General features: G+C 37.9%; 1 protein-coding gene across 5 annotated transcripts in view; it reads left to right on the top strand.

Moving 5' to 3' along the window:
• The window catches only part of ZNF235 (zinc finger protein 235), an 83,906-nt gene that overhangs the window by 53,476 nt on the left and 18,338 nt on the right, over positions 1–12,092 (top strand). For all 5 annotated transcript variants that reach the window (XM_058280386.1, XM_004483884.3, XM_071209305.1 and 2 more), the window contains 3 exons: positions 587–635; positions 3,371–3,497; positions 4,218–4,301. In XM_058280386.1, the coding sequence (XP_058136369.1) occupies positions 606–635; positions 3,371–3,497; positions 4,218–4,301 (241 nt within the window). In that variant the 5' untranslated portion in view covers positions 587–605. The remainder of the gene's footprint in view (positions 1–586; positions 636–3,370; positions 3,498–4,217; positions 4,302–12,092) is intronic.

Genomic DNA, 12,092 nt, shown 5'->3' with positions numbered 1-12,092 from the left:
GAACCAACCAATCAGAATTGCAGGTTTTTCCGTCGGTAAAATCTGCCGCAGGACAGAGCAATCTCTGAAATTCTTGGTTTCTTAAAAGATTCATTTTCTGGAAGGCACATTTGCAAGGAAGTTTTTATGAAGCAAAACTGGTTCATCTGAAACTTCAAGGAAATAAGGAATATGGTCATTATTGTCCCCATTTTCAGGTGACTGAATTGGGGCACAGGAGGTTTACAACTCGTTCAAGGTTGACACTGCTAGTAAATAGAAAATAATTAGAATGCCAAAATTTGAATGCAGGCATTTTGGTCCTGGTACATTGTACTGCCCTTCTGCCTCTCATTTCTTCTGCTACCCAGGTTCTGAGGGAGTACTAGGAGCTGCAAGAAGCAGTTGGGTTAGGGAAGTTATGCAGATTGTTGGGGATCAAAGGCATCTGGCTGATCCAGCGCCTGTTCTCACTAAGCTGTGTGCAAATATGTCTGCCTAGAGAAAGGGGCACCTCTTTCTATTCACAAAAAGTGCCATATGGTCTAGCAGCATCCGTAGGATTTCTCTCATGATGGTTTTCCCTTCCCCTGTTCTGCCTTCTCAGAACTCTGCCTTTCTCCAGAATGAAAAGGAGAAAAATGACCAAGTACCAGGTAAGTTGGTTTTGCTTTTCCTGTTTCTTAAAGTGAGACCACATATCACAAAATTTGGGCACATTTTTCTCCTGCCTGAGAAGGGTAAAAGAGAACCAAAGGAATCTGAGGGATTGTTATATGCCAGGCTCTTGCTTTTTGTTTTTTTCCAAATAAAGTACAAAATGTCACAGGAAATTTTTGAAAATTGAAGACCCAACTTTCACATTATAATTGTTTACAAATCAGCTGTTTTTATTGTCCGACATTCTGTTTAACTTTCATTTAATAGTTTACCTAATTTTATTCCCCATGCATTGATATGTATGTGGTTTATGAATTTCACTGTTTTAAAGAACTTTGAAATAACAGCTTCTGTACCTACAACCTTTCTTCTCAAACAGGAATTCCAAGAATTCTGCCATTTTTTTGTCCTTAAAGCTCTAGGGACTCATTTTTTTACCCCCCCCCCCCCCCCCCCCGCCCCGCCGCTTTTTGCATGCTGTCTGCTCTCAGTGTCTATTTGCTGTGCATTCTTTTGTGTCTGTATTTATTTTTATTCCCCCCCCCATTGGGGCTTGTTTTTTTTGCAGTCTGCTCTTTGTGTCTGTTCACTGCACGGTCTTCTGCGTTTTTGCTTGTCTCCCTTTTTGTTGTGTCATCTTGCTGAGTTGGCTCTTCATGGCACTCGAGGGCCGTCGGCACTCCACAGCATGCGGAGCCTGCCTTCACAAGGAGGCCCTGGCACGCGGACCCGAGGCCTCCCATATGGTAGATGGGAGCCCAACTGATTGAGCCACAGCCACTTCCCCTCAATTATTTCTGCGTATGTGATAACACATATTTTCTAGAAAGAATGCCCAAACTATGTCTTGGAACAGGAGGATCATACTGATACTGAACTCAAAATAATTTTAATTGTTTTCAAACATAAGTAGCTAGATTCTTTAATTTTAAGTTAAACCATGCATATATTATAGTTAACTGTCTATTTTATTCGTTAACATGTTAATATATTTTAATGAAGAATGTACTAGTTTTAAAAATCTAATAGCACTAGGTGACTTGCCAGGCATTGACTCCCTGGAGCAACTGAATGAGGACGTGGCTGGTCTTACCTGTATTTTAAACATAAACATGTTTGTGAACGTTCAGATACTTACTCAGGTCCACTCGGTGCCTCGCAGACACTATAGTTTTCATTGCCCAAGCCAGGACTTACATATGTTCTATTCAGGTGGAAGAGACCCAGAGAAAAGAAAATTCTCTATTGTGTCGGTGCCTTGTGTGTCCTGGTGGACAGAAGACTCCGAAAATAACATTGTTCTGGTTCCCTTTCTCAATGCCCAGTTCTTTGCCAGATATGTCAGCTGGTCATTCGGTACAAAGGTGCTCAGAGCTCCAGCCATATCAAATGCAGAGATGAGAAGAGTCTTTATAGAAAAAAGCTGAAATTTTCGTACAAAAAAACACCATACCCAAAGAGATGAGACAGATAGGAAATGGGAGCGGGGATGGGAATGGGTATATGTTAGAAAGCAGTCTGATAGTCTCAGTAGGAATCTTACTGGTACATAAGATACCCCACCAGGATTATCAGCAAAGGAAACTGATATAAGAAAATATATAGATATATCTATACAAATGTATATTTTTAAAATTGTCTTTTAAATTAAATAAGTGGAAAATTTTTTTAAAAAGAGGTGTTTTTATCCCTTATCAGATAACCCAAGATTTGAAAAATCAGATAATGTCCATTTTGGGCCAGAATATAGAGAATCAGGGACATTTATAATCTCTTGCAGGAAGTTAATTGGGGAAATTGCCATTTTCCTAACCAAATTATAAAGGTGCGTATTTTTTGACAATACAATTACCACTTCTTGGAATAGGAAATAACCAGACAAGTTGGCTGAGATCTATGTAAAAATGTGCTTTTTTTTGCAGCATTGTTTATAAGTGGAAAAGTTTACAATTACTGACTCATGCATTATTTGGAATGGTTAAATAGATGGTAGCCCATCAGTTCAGGGCTACCATGCAGCCCTGCACGCCATGAAATGATGACGATGAGGGCAGTCGTGCCAGGCACTAAGTCCTGTGTGTGCGTTCACTCATTCGATCCCTACGAGGGCCTTCAATATAGCTGCTCTTATACAGATGAGGAAATTGAGGTATTGGGAACTGAAGTAACTTGTCCAATGCCCCAAAGCTAGTTAGTGATGGACAGAGCCCTGTGGAATGTGAACTGAGGCATCTGCAGAGCCCGTGTTCTCAACCTTTGACACTGGGAATGCTGTTGCAATTCACAGATAGGGCGTGTTCCTTGGCTGAACAGAGAGAACTGTACACCTGCCCCTGAGGCTCCTGAAGGCCTGTGAGATTGGCAGCCATGAACAACACGGTGGTACTGCCCCATGAGAGAAGGGGATAGATAGGCTCTACCAAATCCTGTTGGGACTAAATTAACTCAATTTTTTTGTGTGAAATTTGGCACTGTCAGTCAAGGTGTAAACCATGTGTACACCCCAATTTAACAATTACAGTTACAGGGACTTAGGTATTCAAAGGGCACCAAGTAAATTGTAGAAAGTCTTTATCTTTTTTCTGTTCAGCGTTTTTGGTATGATTGTGGATGGAGAAGAGGAGGAGCTCTATTAAAAGTGAGCTCAGGTTCCTACACATCCTCTCCACCCTCTCGTACTGCCCTTCTTCTAGTGGCCATTGCCTGAAGTTACGTGTGTTTGGTGTTGTAGGAGGCAGTAACATTCAAGGATGTGGCTGTGGCCTTCACTGAGGAGGAACTGGGGCTCCTCGACTCTACCCAGAGGAAACTATACCGAGATGTGATGCTGGAGAACTTCAGGAATCTGGTCGCTGTGGGTAAGGACAGGGACCTTCTGTATTGCACATCATCCCCTGGTGCAGATTTCTCAGACTGGCACTATGGAAATTTAGGGCCAGATCATTCTTTGTGGTGAGGGGCTGTCCTGTGCATGGTAGGACATTTAGCAGCATCCCTGGCTTCTACCCATTAGTTCAAGGTTATGGGACCCTTAGGGACCTGAGTTTTCCAATCCCTTTGGAGCTTAGAGAAAAGGCATTTCTGGTCTCTGTTCCAAGACAAAATTTGTCTTTTGTTAAATGAACTGTAAATGAACAGTTGTGCTTGGCTGCTGCTGTCTCCTTAGTTCATACATCTTTTTACAGTTGTGAGTCATGATCCACTGGCAGGTCGTGAAAGTAATCTAGTAAGTTGCATCAACACTTTTGTAATAAAATGGACTAGAGTGGCAATATCATGGTGCATATTGCAGCAACAACACAGCTACTTGCAGTAAGGGGGGTAAGATTCTGGAAAGGATGTGGTGAAAACAAACTGGTTAGGGACAGGTCATTAATCCTTTCAATAATTTATATGTGTGTGTGTACTGGCTTCTGATATTAAATGTATTTCTTATAGTGGATCATGGTAAAAGATGTTCAAAAAATGCTGCTTGGGGCAGGGGTGGTGGGGCTTAGATTATGGACTTGGAAGCAACATTTTTCCATATCTTTGCCTTGAATGTTTTCACTTAGACATATCTCCTTGTGCTTTCACAGGATATCAGCCCTTCAAACCAGAAATAATATCCCAATTGGAGCAAGAGGAAAAGCTTTGGATGAAGGAGATTCAAACCCAAAGAGGTAAGTATTCAGGTGAGAACTGTGAACTAGGAGTCCTCATAGGTAACAGCCCAGTTATTCTGCCCCTATTTGGGATGGACTCTGCTCATAACCAGAGACCCTTTGGAAAAATCACTCGCGTCATGTCACTCCTCTGCTTCAAGCCTTCCACTGGCTTCCCATTTTGATCAAAATAAAATCTAAAGTATTTAAGGGGCTTGTAAGGTCTTGTAAGGCTTATTCGCTCACCTAGCTTTATTATTCTACCTTTTTTCTCATCATTTTCCCCTTCTTTAATCTGTCCAGCCTCACTTTTTGCTCAAGTATGCCAATTATGCTTTTGTGTCAGAGCCTTTTACTTCCTTTTTCTTTTTTGGCTGGAATCCATTAACTTCCTAGCTCCTTTATTTCATTCACATCTCTGATCAGAAACCATTTCATCAGAGGCCCTCTCTGACCACCGTATACTATCTTCCCTTCATTCTCCATGTTCTTCCCTTGCCTTATGGTATTATATTCTAAGCACTGACACCAGCAGGTTTATTAGCATGTATTTTTGCTTACTTATCACTTCTCCTCACTGGAATGTAATCTCCATGAAAGCAGGGTTTTTATCTATTTTGTTCACTTCTGATCCTTGGTTACTAGAAAAGTCCAGGTACATATTAGTATTCAGAAATATTTAATATATTGAATGGATGAATGAATGAATGAGGTAATGCCTGTGTGGACTTCACAGTCTCCAGTATTCCTGGAGGCAACTGATAGGTGAAGTACCAACAGTATAACTGAGGGTTATTCCAGCACACTTTTTATCTTCCGATAAATACCTAGCCTAGTTCCACTCTTTGGTGCGTTTGAACATGCATATCTGTTTATGATCCCTAAAAGACAAAGCAACCAACCAATCAAGATGATCAGAGAATACAACTTAATTAAATACCAAAACAAAAGATCATTGCCACTGTGCCCAGCATTATCGATGAAACTTCTCATGCCAGGAGATTCAAGTGAACCATTTGATGAGTTGACAAATATATTCATATATGTAACCAGTACCACAGTTAAAGTAAAGAACAATTCCATTATCCCAAAAGGTTCATTTATGCCCATTTTCAGTCAGTCCCTTTCCCTCTCCTCTGACTCCAGGCAGCCACTGATGTGCTATCTGTCACTATTTTGGTTTCAGAAATTTATACAAATGAGTCAGTCAGTTTTTAGGTCTGGCTTCTTTCTGTTAACGTTGATTTTGAAATGATGATGTATGTGTCAGTAGTCCCATTTTCTTTCTGAGTAGTAGTTCTTTGTATCACTATACCATTTCTTTGTTCATTTGCCAGTTTTTAGCTACTGGGAATTAAGCTGGTATGAAAATTTGTGTTCAAGTCTTTGTGTGGACGTATTTTCATTTTTGGGTGTGGGGAATACATAGAAGTGGAATCAACTGGGTTGTATAGTAGGTGTATGTTTTACTTAATCAGAAATTGGATAACTGCCTTTCAAAATGGCTGTGCTATTTTGCATTCTCACCAGTGTAGGAGAGTTCCAGTTGGTATCATCAGGTTTTTTTTTAAACAAATCCATTTTAGTAATACATATTAATAAACATACAGTTCATCCAGAATGTACAATCAGTGGTATTTGCTATAATCACATAGTTGTGTGTCCATCACTTCAATCATTATTAAAGCATTTTCATTATTTCAATAATAATAATAAACATAAAACAGACAAACACAATTCCTCACTTCTCAATCCCTCTATGCTTCCCCCCCTGTACATAGCTGTGTTTCTGGCTATTCTATCCAAAGTGTATAGTCAATGGCTTTTAGTATAACCACAATGTTGTCCATTCTTCATCTCAAAAATTTTAGAAGTTTCGTGACTCTGAAAAGAAAGACTCCATGCCCCTTAGCATTCCTTCCTCAGATCTATATAACCACTAATCTCTTTTCATCTTTATAAATTGATTTATATTTTACATTTTATATAAATGGAATCATATAATATATAGTACTCTGTGTCTGGTCTTCTTCACTTAGTGTAATGTTTTATTTTTGTCTAATAATTTGTAGATTGACTTACATTTGTTTAGCTTCAAAGAAAACCGGTCTTATATATGCAATTCTACCCATATTCATATGTCATATAATATATTTATATTTCATATAATATGTTTAGCCCATAATAGGGTAATGATACAATATTTGTCCTTTTGTGTCTGGCTTATTTCACTCAACATAATGTCCTCCAGGTTCATCATGTTTCACAACTTCATTTCTTCTTACCACTGCATAATATTCCATCATACGTACAGTTCACAATTTGTTCATCCATTCATCAGTTGATGGACTTCTGGATTGTTTTTAGCTTTTGGCAATCATGAGTAATGTTGTTGTGAACATTGGTGTGCAGATGTCTCTTCATGTCACTGCTCTCAGTTCATCTGGGTATATATCTCCAGTGGTATTGCAGGGTCCCATGGCAAGTCTATATTCAGCTCCCTTAGGAACTGTAAAACAGTTCTCCCCAGTGACTGTACCATTCTACATTCCCACCAACAGTGAATAGGTGATCCTACCTCTCCACATCCTCTCCAACATTTACAGTTTTCTGACTTTTTAATAGCAGCCACTCTAATAGGTATGAAATGGTATCTCATTGTAGTTTTGAATTGCATTTCCCTAATTGCTAGTGATGTTGCACATTTTTTCATGTGTTTCTTTGCCATTTGTATTTCTTCTTTGGGCAATTGTTTTTTCAAGTCTTGCCCATTTTTTAATCAGATAACTTTGTCTTTTTATTGTTGAGTTGTATGATCATCTTATATATCAGATATTAAACCCTTATCAGATGTGTGATTGTCAAATATTTTATCCCACTGAGTTGGCTGCCTTTTCACCCTTTTTGACAAAGTCCTTTGAGGTGCAAAAGTGTTGAATTTTGAGGAGGTCCTATTTATCTGATTTTTCTTTTGTTGCTCATGCTTTGGGCATAAGGTTTAAGAAATTCTCACCTACCACAAGATCTTGAAGATGTTTTCTACATTTTCTTCTAGGAGTTTTATGGTTGTTGTTTTTATATTTAAGTCTTTGATCCATTTGGAGTTAATTTTTGTATAAGGTGTGAGATAGGGGTCTTCTTTCTTTCTTTTGGATATGGTTATCTCCCAGCACCATTTGTTGAATAGACTCTTCTGGCCCAACTGGGTGGGCTTAACAGCCTTGTCAAAAATTGCTTGACTGTAGATGTGAGGGTCAGTTTCTGAGTTCTCAATTCAATTCCATTGGTCAATCTCTCTGTCCTTATGCAAGTATCATGCTGTTTTTACCAATCAGTTTTTAATTTTAGTCTTTCCAGTGGATGTAATGATGTCTCACTATATTTTTAATGAGCATTTCTCTGATTATTATTGAATCATTTCAGGTGTGTCTTGACCTTTTGTCTATCTTTTATGAATTATCTGTGTTCACATCTTTGCCATATTTAAAAATATTGGTTTATTGTTCTTATTTTGAGTTGTAAGAGTTCTGTATGTATTCTGGCTATACACAGGTATCTGTAGGTATTTTCTCCCAGTCTTTGCTTTGCCTTTTCACTTTCTTAAACGTTTCTAAGAACAAATATTTTTAATTTTAATGAAGTTCTATTTACCCACTTTATCTTCTGGTGTATGTTTTTTCCTAAGAGTGCTTTGCTTACCCAAAGGTTGCAAAGAATTTATCCTATTTTTTTTCCCTAAAAGTTGTTTGATAGTTTATCTTGTGATCTATTTTGAGTTTATTATTATGTATGGTGTGAGGTAAGGGCTACGGTTCATTATTTTTCCTTAGAGATAGTGTTTTCCAGAGCCAATTCTTTTTTTTTTTTTTTAAGATTTTATTTATTTATTTAATTTCCCCCCCTCCCCTGGTTGTCTGTTCTTGGTGTCTATTTGCTGCCGTCTTGTTTCTTTGTCCGCTTCTGTTGTCGTCAGCGGCACGGGAAGTGTGGGCGGCGCCATTCCTGGGCAGGCTGCTCTTTCTTTTCACGCTGGGCGGCTTTCCTCACGGGCGCACCCCTTGCGCGTGGGGCTCCCCCACGTGGGGGACACCCTTGCATGGCACGGCACTCCTTGCGCGCATCAGCGCTGCGCATGGCCAGCTCCACACGGGTCAAGGAGGCCCGGGGTTTGAACCGCGGACCTCCCATATGGTAGACGGACGCCCTAACCACTGGGCCAAAGTCCGTTTCCCTCAGAGCCAATTCTTGAAAAGATTTTTTCTTCCATTGAATTACCTTAGCACTTCTGACAAAAATTAATTAAACATATACATATGGGTCTATTTCTGGAACCTCTTTTCTTTTCCATTGATCTTTATGCTGTTGCCAGTACCAAATAGTTCTGAGTACTGTTGCTTTTAGTAATTCTTGATATCAGGTAAATCATGTAGTGTACATTCTCCAACTTTTTTTTTTTTAATTGTTTTGGCTATTCTAGGTCCTGTACATTTCCAAATAAATTTAAGAATCTGCTTTCTACCAAGATGTCTACTGGGATATTTATATTTATTGGAAATGCATTGAATCTATACATCAATTTGGGAAGAATTGATATCTTAACAAGATTGAATCTTCCAATCCATCAATGCTTTATATCTCTTCATTTATTTAGGTCTTCTTAAAATTTTCTCAGCATTGTTTTAGTGTTCAGTGTATAAGGTATTATATACCTATTTTTTTGATGTTATGTAGCTGGAATTGTTTTATAATCTTATTTTCTAATTATTTGTTTCCATCATATAGGAGTACAGTTGATTTTTGTATATCATAGTATAGAATCATGACATCTGCAAATAAAGATAGAAGCACTTCTGTTTCCTTTTGCTTAAATAGACTGGCCAAGACCTCTGGTATTATGCTAAATAGAAGTGAGGGTGGACAGTCTTGCCATTCCTAATCTTAGGTAGAAAGCATTCTTTCACCATTGAGCATGATACTGTAGGTTTTTCGTAAGTCTCTTTTTTCAGGTTTACTTTCCATTTCCTTCTATTCCTAGTTTGAATTTTTAATACAAAATGGTTTAGTATTTTGTCAAATGCTTACTCTGCATTTATGGAACTGATATCTTTTATGATCGATATTGGTAATATCTGTCTTTTCTGTTTTTTTCTAGGAAATCTAGAAGTTTTTCACTTATTAATTTCAAATGTACAGGGAAGTTGCAAAAATAATACAAAACCAACACAGAGAACTTCAATATACCCTCTATCCAGGTACCCCTAAGTACCAACTTTTAACATTTTGCCACATTTGTTTCCTCTCTCCCTCCCCCCTTTCCTCTCCCTATCTTCTAAACATTTGTGTAGGTCACATACATCTCCTTGAACACTTACTCAACTTCTATGTATGTTTCCTAAGAACAAGGATATTCACTTGTGTAACCACATTAAATACATTTATCAAGTTCAAGAGATTTAACATTGCTATAAAAGCATACAGTCAATATTCCAATTTTTTCATTTGTCCCAATAATGTCCTTTTGGGTACTTTCTCCTCCATCATTAGAACCAGTCCAGGATCATGTATTGCATTTAATTGCCATTGTCTCTTTAGACTCTGGGTTTTTGTTTTTTCTAATTGTGGAAACTTATATACAACATAAATTTTTCCATCTCAACAACTCAGTGTGATTAATCACATTCACAATTTTGTGGTAATTTCACCACTTTCTGTCACTCCCAACAGAAACCCTGTACCCATTGTATATTCATTTCCCATTCCTCTTCTAAGAAAGATGGTTCTGCCTGTTTTGGCTTGTTATTTAAAGCACCTGTGGGAAAGAAATGCTGGAGAATCTCACTCTACCATCTTAGTGACACCATTCTGATTTATTTTTTCAAAGACCTACCTTTTGGTTTCCTTAATTTTATTTATTGTTGTTCTGTTTCTATTTAATTGATTTCCACTGTTTATTTCCCTCCTCCTTCTTAATTAATTTTCTCTTTTTATAGCTTCTTGAGATGGAACTTAGGTTATCAATTTTGAATCTTTCTTCTTTTCTTTTTTTTTTTAAGGAGGTATCAGGGATTGAACCCCAGACCTTAAGCATGGGAAGCAGGTACTCAACCACTGAGCTACATCCCTTCCCCAATGAGAGATGGTTTTTTCATCTGTTTTGTTTGTTTGCTTTTAGGAGGTACCAGGAATTGAACCCAGGACCTCTTACATGGGAAGCAGGCACTCAACCACTTGAGCTGCCTCTGCTCCCTGTCTTCTTTTCTAATATTAACATTTAAAGGTATAAATTTCTGTCTGAGCACTGTTTATCTGCATGTATGCCCAGAATTTTGATATGATGCACTTTCATTATTCCAAATATTTCCTTATTTCCCGTGTGATTTCTTGTTTGACACATTTCTTAGAGTGTTTTTATTTTCATATATTTAGGTCTTTCCTAGATTTCTTATTACTGCTATTTTTAAATTTAATTCTATTGTGGACAGAGAACATGTTCTTTAATATATTAGTCTTTTGAGATTTGTTTTGTAGTCCAATGGTTTACCTTGATGGACGTTGCATGCACATTTGGAAAGAATGTATTTTGCCATTGGATGCCATGTTGTATAAATTTCATTTTGGTTGAAGTGCTTGATACTGTGGTTCAGATTTTCTTTGGCTTTCAACAACTGAGAGAAGTGTGTTCAAATCTCCAGCTCTGACTATAGATTTATCCACTGTGCCCTTAGTTCTCTCCATTTTTGCTTCATGTATTTTAGAGCCTTTATTTAGACATGTACATGTTAGTAATTGCCATATCTTCTTGCTCTGTTGGCCTGTTTTCTTTATAAAATGTCCCTTTTTATCTCTAATAATGTTCTTTTTCTTCAAATCTGTTTTTGATAATTTAGCCACTAAAGCCTTCTATATATCTATTTTTTTGTTCATCTTTTTCTTCTTTTCTGCTTTCTTTTGGGTAAATGCTTTCATTATTTCATTTTAATTTCTCTTAGCCTCTAGAAGCTGTTTTTTAAGACCAGGAGGCCTTTGGGGATCTCCCCTGTATCTGCATAGTTGAGAGCTCTGGCAAGGATATTTGGTCTGACTTAGTATTCAGAGTTAGGAACTTACCCTCTGTGCTTCCCTTGCCTCGGGATTTCTCCCCTAAATATCTGATGGTTCTTTCATCCCTAATTTGTGACCTCTGACACCTCAAACTGTGTGTGGGTTAAGTAACACATTCAGTCAAAACAGCATCACACTCATAAATCTCACCCTATGCTGTTAGTGGTCAGTCAGAGATTTAGACAGAATTTAGGCTCAGATTAGTCTCACTCCTTCTGCAACTCATCTTCTAAGGCTGCCAAATCCTTACAGGGAGGAAGGGGCAAGAATATGGGGTGGGATTTGGGTTGTACTTCTAGGCAAAAAAAATATCCCTAAAACCCCTATGAAATTCTCCTAGCCGTTTTTAATTCTACTCTCCCTTGTTCCCAGCCCCTTCCCCAGGCAACTGCTGATCACTTTCTATTACTATAGATCAGTTTGCAATTTTTAGAATTTTATATAAACAAAATCTTTGTCTGTCTTATTTCACCCAACGTAATTTGAGCTTCATGCATGGTGTTGCATCTCTCATTAATTCATTCCTTTTTATTGCTTCTTAGTTTTCCATTGCGTTGATATGCCACAATTCATTCACCTGTTGATGGACGTTTATTTTCAGTTTTTTGCTATTGCAAATGAAGCTAAATATTCATATGCAAGTATTATTTTGCTTATAGTGTTTCATTTCTCTTGGGTAAGTACAGGAGTGGAATGGTTGGATCATGT

The sequence above is a fragment of the Dasypus novemcinctus genome, chromosome 18, assembly GCF_030445035.2.
Source record: "Dasypus novemcinctus isolate mDasNov1 chromosome 18, mDasNov1.1.hap2, whole genome shotgun sequence".
NCBI lineage: Eukaryota > Metazoa > Chordata > Mammalia > Cingulata > Dasypodidae > Dasypus > Dasypus novemcinctus.
Note: the sequence above shows the minus strand (reverse complement) of the source record. Positions and strands in the feature narration are given on the sequence as shown.